Genomic DNA, 15,004 nt, shown 5'->3' with positions numbered 1-15,004 from the left:
CATGGTCCTATCTGAGTTGCTGCTGTATCTGGGTCCCCTCCATGGGAAGGGCAAAGGAGAAAGTCCAGGGCTAGTGATCAGAAACTGCAGACATCACTACAGGGGAGAACTATAGTGATGAGAACTTTGTTATGTGGGTACATCTAGCTGCAGTGGAGACTGAAAAGTGAAGTCTGTGTTGGCCACCTTGTACCCAAGAAGAAGGAAAGAAGGGATTTTAGTGGAAAATTAGCAGTCTCTGCCATATTGCCTAGAGATTTGGCTAAAAATTCCAATTTTACTGAACGATCCCAACTTTTCTCCTTTGGTTTCTTTTATAGTATAAATTTCCATGTAGATTTTGGTCTATTTCTGGGATAACCGTTTAGTTTCATTAATCTATCTGCCTATCGATGCAGCAGAATCGCATTGTTTTAACTTTCTGAGGCTTAGTGTTTTTTTTTTTTTTTCTTTTTCATAGTGGTAAGTCTCCCCATTTTAAGTCCTATTTCACAGAATTTTAATACTTGTGTGTGTGTTTTAAAAATATGAACTTTAAAAGAATCGTACCCAGTTACCACCCTCTTCCCCCATGAAGAAAACCTATTATTTTTGGGATTTTGTTAAATGTGTAGACTTCATTAGTGAAGGTTCAGTCTTTATGATGTTAATTTTTCTTATTTGACCGTAGTGTTGCACAGTTCCTTTGAGAAACACTGATCTGAACCCTAGACTTTCTATATCCTTCGACCCATGACACTTATTGAAGTACATGGGGGGAAGGACCACTTTATATGATATGTTAATTTTATTTCAATACATGATTTCTGATTATGACCAGGAAACATACTTATTTCGCTATTCTATTAGGAATAAACTTGTAAAAACAATTTCTTCAGTTTGAAGATAAGGAAGAGTTGGTATTTCAGAAGTTTATCACATAGACTTATTTGTAATATACAAACCTGGGCTAATTGTTGGCATATATATGATGCACAGTGCTTGTAACTTGCTTAGTGTATGTATATGTGTGTATATATTTCTAACAACATGTATTCAGCTTTTGTCCTTTCCTTTTTACCTTTTTTAATGTAAAATAAAACACAAATTTATACAAGAAGCGTACATAGTTAATTACAAGTTGAATATTTTTTGTGATCACCATGCAGACCAAGAAACAGTATATTATGTAGTATATACACTATAGTAATTGCCTCCTTGCCTTTTTATGTGGGTCCATCAACCAGGTGTTCAGACTTATAGGTTGGTCTCATATTATCTCTTTATGTTTTGTAAGTCTCTTAAACCTGGGGTTTCCACCTCCAGCCCTTTCTTTCCCTTACAGTTTCTCTGTTGAAGAACCTGGCCATTTGACCTCCAGCTTCTTACTTGCTAGATTTTGGTGATTGCATCCACATGGTTCAATTCAATTTGTTTTTCTTTTAGTGGCATATGTTGTATTAACACCACAATCTGGACAGCAGGGATGCTCACTGCTACTGAGTGGGTCCTTGTTTCTACACCCATTTAGTGGACAGAACCAGGAATTAAATATTTATAAAATACTTCGCGAGTTCATTCTGATACTTGTGATTGAAATTCAGTTTAAAAGGTTTTAACTTAACGTTTTCTGTGTAACATCTTTATCTCCTTTATTTGACACAGAATTCTAGTCCTCAAACACAACAGGGGATGATAGTCAGCATACTCCATAGATACTCATTTTCTTTCTTCCACATTATACACACAGTATTCTCAGTAGTGCCACAATACTAACACTATACCGCTAGTTATGAAAACTGAAAACAATTTCTTTTTTTGTATGCTATTTCCATTCTCCTTTTAATTTTTTTTTTTGTTGTTGTTGTCATTGTTGGAGGGTGTTTTAGTTGTTGAAAATTGGGCAGATTTAAACACTGATTAGCTCTTAGATGATATTTGAAGGAGGAATAATTTTAACTTTGTTGGGTGAGATGTGGGGTTTTAGTTATGTTTAGAAAAAAATCCTTATCTGTCAGAGAATTTGTGGGTGAAATGATATGACATCTGTGATTCTCATTAAAATACCTCGGGAAGAAAATGGGAATGGAGGAAAGAAGGCTGCTTATTTTTGAAACTGGGGGTAGAATGTTGCTTATTTTTGAAACTAGAAGATTTTAAAAGGAGGCATATTATGCGTTCTGTTTCTTTGTAACTTGAACTATCTGTAATAAAAAAATTTAAATATTAATTTTATTAACAGTGAAAAGAAAAGAACATATGGGGAGGAGGGTAATAAGGAAGGAATAGACAGGGAGGGGGAAATGACTAAAGAATGGGTGATTTCATTCTCAACCTGGTAGTCCAGCCTGGTGGCCTACAGTGGTTCCTGAGTCTAAGAAAACAAGCAACGTCTTGAATGAAAAGAAAAGGCTGAGCCGTGAGGCCTAAACCAAGATTTAAGGCATGAGTGACAGAAGAGGAAGCTTCTATGCAAGGAAACTGAGAAAGATCAAAGCATTAAAAGTAAAGATACCTGAGAGTGCAGCCCACAAATCCCAGCTAGGGAGGAAGCCAAGGGAAGAAGGTGGTCACAACCCCACATCCTACCTCATAAGTGAGTGAGACCTCCTTGTCATTCTCAGCATCACCCGATTTGCTGGGGGATGGGGGATTCCTAGGCCTCGTCATCACAGATCAAAATCTCTAAGGGGTGAGGCTTGGGAATCCATATTTTGAGCAAGCTCCTTTGTGAACCTGAAGGGTAAGGTAAGACTAAAACGAGGTAGAACCTTAGCAAGGGGTATTTCAGTGGATTGACTAGGACAGAACACTGTGGACCGAAGACTGGATGGGCGACGTGGAGGAAGCCTATGTAGTTGCTGTTCCAGAAATTGTTCGGTGAAAGGATGAAGAGGGTGGATACTGGGGACCTTGGGGCTAAGGAGGTGGTGGTAGTTGAAATTGTTGCTATGATGATGTAAGAGAGATGGCCTATAAATGGGAAGGGTGTGGATGGTTTTCAGTGCAGGATAACTGAGCAGTTTGGCTACACATGTACTTAGGCCCTCCACTGCCAGAGAGATTATTTTTTGGAAAGAGAGATTTTTGATGGTTCAGGGAAGGCTTGGAAATGTTTATCATGGATTAGATGTTTCTTTCACTTGTTAGCATTTTGAATTACATATTAAGGGAGGAGACGCCTCAAGAGCTTCTCAGTGCATTTGCTTCTCAAGTTCTTATTGGGCCTTTCTGGCCTATCCTTGAGAAAGAAAGAAGGAATGGGGCCTGGCACACTGGATGCAGGGAACCCTCCCTGCCACCTGTCCCCCATCATGTTCTTACAGTTTGCTCTTTCTCCATTTCCTTGCCTCATGTTAAATGGCAGTCTTGCATATGTAGAACCTCCTTAGGGATTGCCTGGTACAGAGTGGTGTTTTTCAGTCATTATACTTTTGGACTATTGGAAGCATACCCATGTTTCCACAGTGATTTCATAATCAGAGTGTTTGAAGGTTGTGGACAAGGACTGAGGTGAGAATACTGTTCTCCCATTTTCCACTGCCTTGGGGTCTTTGTTTTGTTTTTAGTTTTAATTTTACATATTTTTTAGAGATAGGGTCTCACTCTGTCGCCTAGTCTGGAGTACAGTGGCATGATCATAGCTCACTGTAACTTTGAACTCCTGGGCTCAAGTGATCCTGTTGTCCCGGCCTCCAGAGCAGCTGGGACTACAGGCCTCCCACCACCACTCCTGGCCAATTTTCTTTTTTCGTTTTATAGAGATGGGATCTCACTATGTTGCCCATGCTGGTCTTGAGCTCCTGGGCTCAAGCAATCCTCCTGCCTCAGCCTCCCAAACTGCTGGGATTACAAGCATGAACCACTGTGCCTGACTGCATTTTATTTTTAATAACAGATCAAATTCACCATTTTCTACTCTATCGACTTTCTACCTTTGTGTTCTTGGGTGCCTCACCTATTTTTAAGATTTCATTCTTTCTCCCTACTTCATAGAGTGCGTTTATTTTTACTTTTAACATTGTTTTCTTATTTAGTTCAGTGAGTGTTTCTGGTTGGGTGGGTGGTTTTTTGGTTACATCCGTTCTCCAGTCTCTCTCCACCCGGTTTCCATCCAGAACCTCTCCCTGCCTCCTCTCCCCGTCTCCTTCTTGTTTTCTGTTGTGGTTACTTGGATGCTAACCCATTCAACTTGTGCGCTGACCCTGGTACATGGCTCGTTTTCTTTCTCATGATCATATTTATACTTTTGATGGATATATTTAAATGAACAGCTGTGTGTTTGTTGAGTCATACCACAATTATCTGATTCTGCTTTAGCTGCTTGACTGGCAAAAGCATATTTCAAGCTAAATTGTGAGAGAATTCCATTAATCACATTCTATTTGGGGGAGGGGAGAGGAGAAAGACCACTAAGAGAATTCTTTTCCAAGATGAGTGTTAATTAGTGATTCCATTATTTAGAGTAGGTTGATCTGGTTGCTATTTAATGTGTCACTTGGAGAAACTTTACAAAGTTTAAATAACTGTAAAAATAACTATAAAAGGTTTAATGATAACAGCCGTGTAGGCAAAATTCCTTGGAATAATTGATGTACAGATAAAGTTAGTTGCTGCTGCTGGTCTATTTAAATAGATACGGGGTCTTTCAAGAGTTCCTTTTTGTAAAGACCAGGGTTCTTGCCTCACATTGCTGTAATTCATTGGCTAAGTATTTTGTTTTAAGCCTCCTGAAAAGATAACATCTAATTCAGAAAGGTTACAACTTTCCTTTTTTTTTTTTTTTTAAATGTATTACTGACTGTAACCTCTGGTCAAGTCTTTGGCTTTCATCGGCTGGATCTATTTTTCTCCTGACACTTCCTTGGGGTTCTTTCTGAAGGTTATTAATAGGCATGGAAGCATGGCTTTCCAAATAGCGTCAATAAATGTTAGAAGCCTTCAGGGGAGATAATATGTCAATTTCTGACTTGTAGGAGATGTATTTTCAAGAGACAGACGCTGTCTCAGAGGTCACTAGGGATGGCTCTGGGCCTATCAGCTGGTGTCTGCAACTAGAGATCCAAGCAATCCCTTCCAACTGGGATATTGTCCACCAGGGAGTTGTCTGGTACACCCGAGGTCTGCCAGCCGTCTTTTTGTTTGGCTGCCTCTCTTGGATGACACCCTTGAAAACTGGAATCCAAGTTACAAATGATATCTTTTAATTTATCTCAAATATCTGCTTGCTACTCTATTAAATTGGGGACATACAAACCCACCCCTGCCCCCCATTTCCTTGCTAGGATATATAAAACTTAAACTTCACCTTCCTCTCTCCACATCAAAGTGTAGCCAAGGCTAAAATGTTAAAATGAGTATGTTTTAATTTTTACTGTGCGCCTGGTAGGTGCCAAGCATGAGCATGTATCCATGATCCAGGCAGAGTTCTTACTCTCATTTGCTTACATTTTGGTGTGTGGAAGAGGGAGAAACACAATAAAAAATAAATAAACTAGTAAGTAAGTGGCAAATTTCACCCAGTTGTTAAGTGCTATGAAGAAGATATGGTGGGGAAATATAGTTCATGGGGGCAGGTGAGAAGGTCTGAGACAGGAATGGGCTTGGAGTATGGGAGTGAGACAGAAGGCTTTGGTTAGGCCAGTGTATAAAGTGCGGTGTTTCTCACTACAACAGAAAAGTGCTCCAGTGTCTCTCAGTAAAGACAGAGAGAGAGAGAGAGAGAGAGAGAAAGAGAGAGAAATGTACTTCTCTGGCCTTGACATTCCTTTCATCTTATACCCACCACCCAAAAATTATTATAGATTAATCACATTAGCCTGAGAATGGGGACAGCTGTGTCAGATGGGCAGTGCTTCTAACACCACTTGTAAGTCATGGGAGGGATAGAAAGGTCTACACTGTTAGGTTAGAGGGGAAGCTTCAGGTCAGGCACAGCTAGAAATGAGACAGAGCACTGAGACGATGTCTACCTGAGGACTTTGGGAAGAAGTGGGATTTGAAATGAACTTCAGAGTTACATGTCTAGATGAGCTTTATGGGAAGGAATAATGGGGCTTTTCCTACTAATAGGTTAAAAACAAAAAAAAGGTTCTAGTCACAGTTTGCAAACAAGGGACAGGGAGTGGGCTGTGAGCTGCATTGGAGAATGTAACAAAATAGCAGGGAGATGATGGAGTCCTATCAGTTGAAACAAAGCAGGTGGACCATGGCTATTTGAAACAAAGGAATGAAGTGGAAAATGAAGGACAGTCTCCATACAGTCAAGCCTGGGGAAATAAAACCTAGTTTTGAGGTACGAGTAAGGCATGCAGCAAGTGGTCAAAACCCTGGACTCTTAGAAGTTTAACGTAGGTATTCTGTGTATATCTGGAAAGGATGTAGCAAAGTCTGTTTCATTCTGTGTACAGTTAAAATAAATTTACTGGGGAGCCTTTGATTCTTACATAGCAGCCTAAGCTAAACCTTTCACTTTCTTTCACATTAAGCCTTATCTTTTTTTCATCTTTTTTCATTTTACAGATCATATTGTTTGCTTCTCTTCCTTCCCAAACCATATCTAGGGTCCATCTGTTACAGCTGGAATGTTTATAGTGTAACTCAGTCAAAACCCATTCTTTCCTGAAATAATCCATAATTATTTCCTCTAACTACAGGATAAACCGATCCAGGGCCTGGTTTTCAGTTCTATAGGACTTGTCCAAGAAGCTATTTGTATTCATCTATCATGAAAGATCAAATTACATGCTAATATTCTGAAAGTAACACCCCGCCAGAAACCCTCCAGCAGCAGTGAAGTCTATATAAAACCTAGCCTTGGCAATTTGCACATTGCCAGTTCAGACAGAGTGTGGTGTTAAAAATATTTAACAGGTCATTTTGAACCGTAGAAAAGACCCTGACTTAACTTATATGGTATGATAACTTCGGTTTAACCTTTCTTTGCAGCTATTACTGACAGCCCATGTCTCATTTCACTCCTCCCAAAGGCCCAGGTAGTTTGGCACAAGCTGCCTTTGGGTTAGCTCATTGCCTTTTGAGCATAGAAGAGATGTGACTGTTCTTGTATTATCTAATCAGTTGCAGTGGCTGCTTTTGGCCCTGCTTGGTGGCGGCTGATGTAAGTCTATTTTCCTTCAAAGTTTCATGTCTAGAATTTGCCTTGCTGGGCCTAACTTTGCCCCCAAATGTGTCTTACTAATTTCCATTTATTTTGAAGGGTGAGTTTACAAGAGAACTGAAGAGTAGGGATGGAAGATGGGAGCTAGAATCCACTGATGCACTATCGAAGAGACTTGTTTTTTTCTATGATGTCAACATCTTTTCTGGGGGCAGAGGGAGGGAGGAGATAATTGGAGATCACAGAGTAACATGAAATTGTTTAAGGTTAGAGAAATGGAAAGAAGTCATGATTGAATGGTGTATTAAATAACCATGAGTAAAGATGTTCTTTAAGAGGAAAATCAAGATTTTCAGTTGAAGTTCAGAAGAATTGAGGCTTGAATAAAATGTTAAGGATGGTAGAGCTTGGTGGCTCCCACCTGTAATCCCAGAGCTTTGGGAGGCCGAGGCAGGGGGATTGATTAAGCCCAGGAGTTCGAGACCAGACTGAGAAACATGGTGGAACCCCACCTCTACCAAAAAATACAAAAAGAACTAGTCAGACATGGTGGCATGTGCCTGTAGTCCCCATTACTTGAGGGGCTGAGGCAGCAGGATCATTAGAGCTGAGGAGGTTGAGGCTGCAGTAAGCTGAGGCTGCACCACTGCACTCCAGCCTGGGCCATGGAGCAAGACCCTGCCTCAAAAAAACAAAAACAAAAACAAAACCCAAAAAACAAACAAACAAAAAACTGTTAAAGATGACAGAACAAGTTTGCTAAACTGTGGCTGGCTAGTTAAGTGAAAGTTGTGTAGAGTGGTGGTTGGTTAAGACCTGAATGCTCTGATCTGGGGGTTTGCGGTTTGACCTGTGTCCTTAGGCAAGTTTCTTCTACCTTCCTAGATGACTAAGAAAAAGCAGGTTTCCACAAATTATTTTTCCGCATTGCCTCTGCCTTTTATATTAAAGAGAATTATTATATTTTCCTTATGGAAGGCATAGTACAGAACGCCTAAAGATACATAAAGAAAAAAACTGTCATAGGATCGTAGTGAGAGCCCTTACCAATGGTGAGCAAGCATAGGTTAGAAAGTGTCTACACGTGGACAATGTAAAAGTCATTCAAAATAGGGGTGGGTGATTGTATGACCTGTCTTCCAAGATTCTTTCTAATTCACAGATTGTTAGAAATTGAATTGAGAAGAGTATCAAGAATGTCCTTATTGAATGAAGGTAGTCACTAAAGTATGTATTGAAGAATGAGTTTAGACCGTCAGACAAGATAAATGAACATTTTGTCAAATTTTCCAATGGGAAAGAATTTTAGGGTTCATCTTATAACTTTTCTCTCATCCTCAATATTATAGTTAACAAAGTGTATGCTACTCGTAAGTCTAGTTTTCAGAAACATCCTTTATAGCTGTATTACAGATTAGCACTTAGATTGCCTAATATGGATTCTGAAAGTTGTATATAGAAGTGTATTATATTCTCAGTTATTCTGTGACCAATATCACAGTAATTTTTTGGGTAGTACATTGTGGGGTATCTGTGGCTTTACCTAGCTGTAAAATTGTGATGAGCAAAAAAAGTGCCAAACTTGGTTTCAAGCCCACATATATTAGAAATTGAGCTAAATGCTAGCTCCTTAACTATGTACAATCTGATCTTCAAGTGGAATTTGAAAAGTACCATGGGATTTGGAAAGTCATTTTGTACTGACCTGGTGATGTGTCTGTTTTTAGTAGAATATCATGGGAATGTTCTGTCTTCTAAGAAGGTAGGCCTGAGACATTGTAAGAAACAGTATCGATTTAAAGAGGGTACCTTAGTTAAGTCAGGAGGTCTCTAACCATTTTCTGAATAGCGATTTTTCTTGTGTCTGAAATATGAAAACCAGTTACTGGGGTAGAGGGTCTTATCCAAGAACAGAAGGGAGATGTGTATACATGAGAGGCACGGATTCATACTCTGAACACTTCAGATAATATTTTGCAGTCCTCAGTAGCCTGTGATTTTTCGGTTAGAGATTTTGGCATTACAGCCTTGCACAAGGATTTAGTTGAACCCAAGCAAGATAAGCAGCTGTGAGTACCTTCATACAAGTTTATATCCCATTTCAAAAGTATTTAGCTGTATACATAAAATATTATTCCAACATTAAAAAAAAGTTAATGCTTTCTTCCTTGACTGTTGGACTCGTTGATGTCTGTGATGTTAGAGAGGTTAATGAAATTTCTAAAACTGTAGAACAGTGTCATTTTTGTCAGGTATCTGGTAAGTGCTCAGTCTAAAATATCTGGTACCATCTGGTCATCTGATAGAGTACAAAGACTGAGGGTTTAAGGACTAAGTCAGTTATTCAAAGTGTTGTCCAAGAACTCCAAAGGCGCCTGAGACTTTCTCAGGGGTTTCACAAGGTCCTCCTTCTTCCAATGATATGGGTGATACTGGATTTTGTATATATACTGCAGCCAGTACATGATGTAACAGAATGAATGTAGATCATATATGAGAATCCAGCTGTCTTTTATTAAATCAGAGATTTTCAAAAAAGCAGGAAAACAGTGCCACTTTTCTCACAACATGTTTTTTAAAAAATACATCATAGCTCTTTTAAAATAAAAAAAAGGTAGTATGTTATTGTTATTTTATTATGAATAGAATATTTTTAAGATTCTGTTTAAATTTTTAACACTGTAAATATCAAGAGATGTAGCCTACATACACACGCTTCTCAGTAATTTTCAAGAGTTTAAAGAGATTCTGAGACCAAAAAAGTTTTAAAAATACTGGAGTAAGGCAATCCTAGAACTATTGAGTTATTGCCACTCCCATTTTCCACTATTAGTCTCTCTTTCTTGCCAACTTACATATGAAAACTCCTTAGCCAAAAATATTTGAGAGCAGGAGAGTCGAAATTTTACTTTTAAAAATGATATTTTCTTTTTGGTATATTTTTAAATTAAAAATAGATCCTTGGGACTTCAGGTTGAGATTTTAGCATATTGATGTTTCTTATAATTGAAATATAGTCAGGAAATACCAGAACATTCCCCTTTCTACATTCTTTTTTTCTTTCCTTTTGGGGGTGCTGTTTTTAATAGCTGAGTTTACTGGTCAGGAGAAGCACTGCAGACCCTGAACAAAATGGCAACCAGTAAGTTGACTTTTTTCCCAAAGATTTTTGGCAGATTTTGAGCTGTCTTTAAACACTGGAGACGGAATTAGTCCCTACTGTTTGAAGGTCTGAATTTATAATTCTTTTTCTGTCTTCTATTTATGAGCCTAAATTATTGTTTTAATTTTGTTCGCACAATGATAATCTGTTAATAGGTATTTGGGACGTGGGCTTTTGCTGGCTTTGTGACGTGGAAAATATGCCAGTGGTGATTGTTTCTTAGTTTTTTTTTTTTTAAATAGTAAAAGGAGTCTTGATTTTGAAGCTTGTTAACTGTTGACTTTTACTATTACTTTAGCTAAATTCTACAGATTAAAGTTATAGAGATGATAAATCTCTTAATCTTGCCATTCCTTTGCAGGTCTCTGTGTGTGTGTGTCTGTGTGCATGGCAGGCAGGGGCTGCTGTTAATAATTCTTTAGAATTTAAACTTAAATTGAGCCGATTAATTCAGGAAAAATTCTAATTAAACTGTTATTAAATGTGCACCTACTTGGCTCTGGCAGTGATGAACAAGATAGACTATAGATTTTGCTCCCATGGAGTTTACAGTCTAGTGACAGAGACAGATGTTCAAAAGCACACACAGGTATGAATACATAATTATTAATTAGGATGATTTGTATGAGTGAAACTTAAAGTGGTCTATAAGAATGAGCAGAGAGTATTTAAGGATTTAGACAGGCTTATAGAAAGTGGTAGCCTTTAGAGAAGCCATTGAGACTTACCGGATGAGTAGGAATTCAGTAGGTTGGGCCCTGAAAGAAGGGCCCAATCATAGGGAGCATCACGTAGAAATGTCCAGAGATAGGCAGAAAGTGGCCTGGTGGGGGTGATAATAATGGATAGTGGGGACTGAGGAACTGCAGAATGATGGTGAGAGCGAAGGGGGCAATGAAGTTAGGTAAGTAGAGGGCCTAGAGTGCCTTACCTCTGTTCTGACCCTTGCCTTCCTCTCTAGCCTTCTTGGGTGTTCTCCGACTTTTTGTAACTCTTCCAGACCCTTTGTGTCCTGGCCATTCTTGCGTTTTTTTGGTCCTGAGGTTTGCCTTAAGTCCTCAGGACACACCATGCTTGCTCTGGCCACAGGCACCTCAATAGAAGTGCCTTTTCCCTTAAGTATTACCCTATCTGTGTCCTTTGTTTACCCTCTCCCACCACATTCCCAAAACATTTACCCTTTTCCTAGGACCTGTACTCATCCTTCTGATTCCTGATTCCTTTTCAGATGTTACCTCCCCAGGGAACCTCTGCACCCTCCAGAAAGTCTCAAGTTGTTTTGTTTTGTTAACACGGTTATTTTAACTATGTTTCTTCCCAACTCTTAATTCAGTTTTTAATTATGCAATCTTTTGATGATTATTTGATTACCACCATAGACATATCTTGTAAGTGCCACGATAGCAAGGACCCTGTTTGTATTTGCCATTTTAGGCTTCTAATATGTAGCACATAGTAGGTTTTGAGTAGTTTTTGAATGCATTAATGCGTTAATGAAGGACTGGGAATTCAGATAAGACTGAGATAAGAAATAGTTTAGTTCAGCAATTTTCAATGGTTTGTGATGACATATCCCATAGAAAGTTTTTTGATGCACCCACAATATGTAAATTGGCTATACATTTTACATAAAATAAATAAGTACATATTATAAAACATTCATAAAATAGCAATTAAATAAGCATAAAATATTTAAGGTGTTGCCAATGGCAGTGGAATAATGTTATCATCAATGAAAGTCTCAAGCCACTCAGGATAATGTTTACTATCTATGACAGTAGTGGCAAATCCATTTTTCAAATGTTTTCAAATTTTGAATTTGGGGGGACTGTTTCTTGTCAGATTGAACTGAATATTACTACTTTTCTCTAGTAAAGTGGTTAAGGAAGAACCAGTAGAAATAAGTGATGTTAAGTTTACCGTTTTCTTACTCTTCTCTGGTGCTTGCATTAATAATATGTGCAATCTCTAGTTTCTTTAATGGTTTTAGAACACTTGCCATTTGGGAAGGCTCATTTCACTGTAAGTAGCCAATGTAACCTGTAATTCCACTTGAACGGACCTTCAAAACTACAAGTACGTGGTTGTACTCTATAAGCAAATCATGTCCACTCTAACGTTATGTAACTCGTCTTTCTGTAAGATACCTCCTGTACTAGACTGTCATAGACAACTGAGATAGAGACCAGATTAAGTCTCAAGTTATTTTCTACTTTATTAGATTAAAACATTCTTATGAAAAAGCAGTTTAATAATTTCATTCCATAGCTCAATGAATGACCCTTGCTTGCTCCTTGGATGTGCGTACCTGTTTTGGAGATGAGTGGACCAGTGCTGAAGACTGCCCTAGACAGATGATTATGAGTCCATGCCGGGGGCTGAAACCACTGCTGAGGGAGAGGTTTTTCACCAAGGACTTACCTTTGAGCTGGAATCATGTATGACAGGAGGAGGCAATGGGGTTGGAGAGGGATGGAGGAGGGGGCTCAGGGCAGTTCAAGCAGAGGGGAACAAAAAGCATATTCATGTCCAAAGGTACAGAGATGTGTTGAAGGAGTCACATTCTGGTTGTGAGGGGCCAAGATGAAGGATTTGTATGTCCCCAAAAGGACTCACTTATAGGAAATATCTGTGTGAACATGGAAATAACAAAAACAACAACAGTAGTAGGATCTTGTTCAAGTTTCATATGCTTTTAAAAATAGAAAAGAAAGGTACATAAAAATCCCCTTTACTTCCTCCCTTACCTTGCTTTTAGGAAAGGGATTGACTGAAATATAATTATGGAACCAAAGATAAATAAATTTAAGTGAAGGGTGGTAAGATATGATGGAGGTATGGATGGTAAGCAGACTGCCAGCCCAAAAAATTGATTTTTTTTTTAAATTTTAAAAATAATTAAAAACAAATAGAGATGGGGTCTCACCGTGTTGCCCAGGCTGGTCTCAAACTCCTGGGCTCAAGTGATCATCCCACCTCGGCCTCCGAAAGTGCTGGGATTACAACTGTGAGCCACCGCACCCAGCCTAAATAATTTGATTTTAAAGGTCAACACTCCAGACATGCTAGATAGCAATGGGCTTTCACTCTGGTTTAAAGCTGAAAGAGTACAAGCACACTAACCTATCATTAAAGAACTTTACCAGCTTTTTCTTTATTTTACCATCCAGAAAATTGCAGCTAACCAAACTCCCATCACATTCCTGATATTTCACATTATTCAAATGAAAAAGTTTAAAAAAAAATGTTTACATGATTTTAGTTGTTGTCTATCCTTGTTAAATTTGTTTAATGGAGAAATGCATTGCTTTGCCTTAGATGGGGTAAAAGTTTGTATTTTTTTGTTCTTTGTTTTTGCTTTAGGTCTGTATGTTGATGTAGGTTGCTCTACCTCCAGTCCTTTTAAAGGAGAAATGAGACTCTAGCATAGTAATTTGGCTTGAATTATTCAGTCGCTTAATCTTTAACATCGTGTTAAAATAGTCTATTCATGCTTCTCAGGGTTTTTAATTTAGTGCCAATTTTGCATTCAAATGGGGTAAGATAAAATTCAAACCTAAAATCTTTTGGAACGTGCCTCACTTTATAGCTGAAAATTTTTCGTTTCCTGATTGATTTCTTTGTAAGAGAGTAGACTCTGAGAAAGTACCCTTGAGTGACTGCCAGTTGGAAGTGAATATGACTAACTCTTTAAGGTGATATGTTTAGGTCCACATAAAAGGTGTATGTTTAAATGTAGTAATACATAAGGCAATATATCTGAGGATGATTAGTAAGAAGGGCCTTGAGTAGCAGTTTGAAGGTGGTATGCTTAATTTAATTTGTCTTCCTGCAGTTGGATGTTTATGCTTTACTTACATCTCTTCTTTTCCCTTTACAGTTGGACAATGGTAGATGGAGTGATGATTCTTCCTGTGCTTATCATAATTGCTCTCCCCTCCCCTAGTATGGAAGGTAAGTGACTCACATCTTTTTGGGTTAAGATAAGTATACTGTGATTTTTTTTTTTGGCTTACTATAAACGACTTCTTAAGCCTATCAAAGTTAACACACTCTTTTTATAATAAATATTTGGTGATTATTGACTATTTTGAAGTGAAATTCTTTTATACATTATATCTGAATATTTACATACACCTATTTTTAAAAAAATTCAACCTAATTTTCTACTTAAAATAAATATAGGACCAAGCATGGTGGCTCACGCCTATAATCCCAGCACTTTGGGAGGTTGAGGCAGGTGGATCACCTGAGGTCAGGAGTTCGAGATCAGCCTGGGCAACATGGTGAAACCCTGTCTCTACTAAAAATGCAAAAATTGCTGGGCGCGGTGGCGGACACCTGTAATCCCAGCTACTTGGGAGGCTGAGGCAGGAGAATTGCTTGAATCTGGGAGGTGGAAGTTGCAGTGAGCCAAGATCGTGCCATTGAACTCCAGCCTGGGCAACAGAGTGAGACTCTGTCTCAAAATAAATAAATAAATAATAAAGGAGAAATAAGAGAAAACTCTGTAATTAACAATAAAACATATATTTAAACAAATGCAAGGATGGGTGCAGTGGCTCATGCCTGTAATCCCAGCACTTTGGGAGGCCAATGCGGGTGGATCACTTGAGGTCAAGAGTTCGAGACCAACCTGGCCAACATGGTGAAACCCCATCTTTACTAAAGGTACAAAACTTAACTGAGTGTGGTGGTGTATACCTGTAATCCCAGATACTTGGGAGGCTGAGGTGGGAGGA

At 38.6% G+C, this 15,004-nt stretch overlaps 1 protein-coding gene across 7 annotated transcripts in view; it reads left to right on the top strand.

The window, feature by feature from the left end:
- The window catches only part of ACVR1 (activin A receptor type 1), a 140,979-nt gene that overhangs the window by 61,642 nt on the left and 64,333 nt on the right, over positions 1-15,004 (top strand). For all 7 annotated transcript variants that reach the window (XM_025405320.1, XM_025405326.1, XM_025405323.1 and 4 more), the window contains one exon: positions 14,143-14,216. In XM_025405320.1, coding sequence (XP_025261105.1) covers positions 14,150-14,216 — 67 coding nt within the window. In that variant the 5' untranslated portion in view covers positions 14,143-14,149. The remainder of the gene's footprint in view (positions 1-14,142; positions 14,217-15,004) is intronic.

This window comes from Theropithecus gelada, chromosome 12 (genome assembly GCF_003255815.1).
Source record: "Theropithecus gelada isolate Dixy chromosome 12, Tgel_1.0, whole genome shotgun sequence".
In the NCBI taxonomy this organism is placed as follows: domain Eukaryota; kingdom Metazoa; phylum Chordata; class Mammalia; order Primates; family Cercopithecidae; genus Theropithecus; species Theropithecus gelada.
This window is presented reverse-complemented; position numbering and strand designations above follow the sequence as displayed.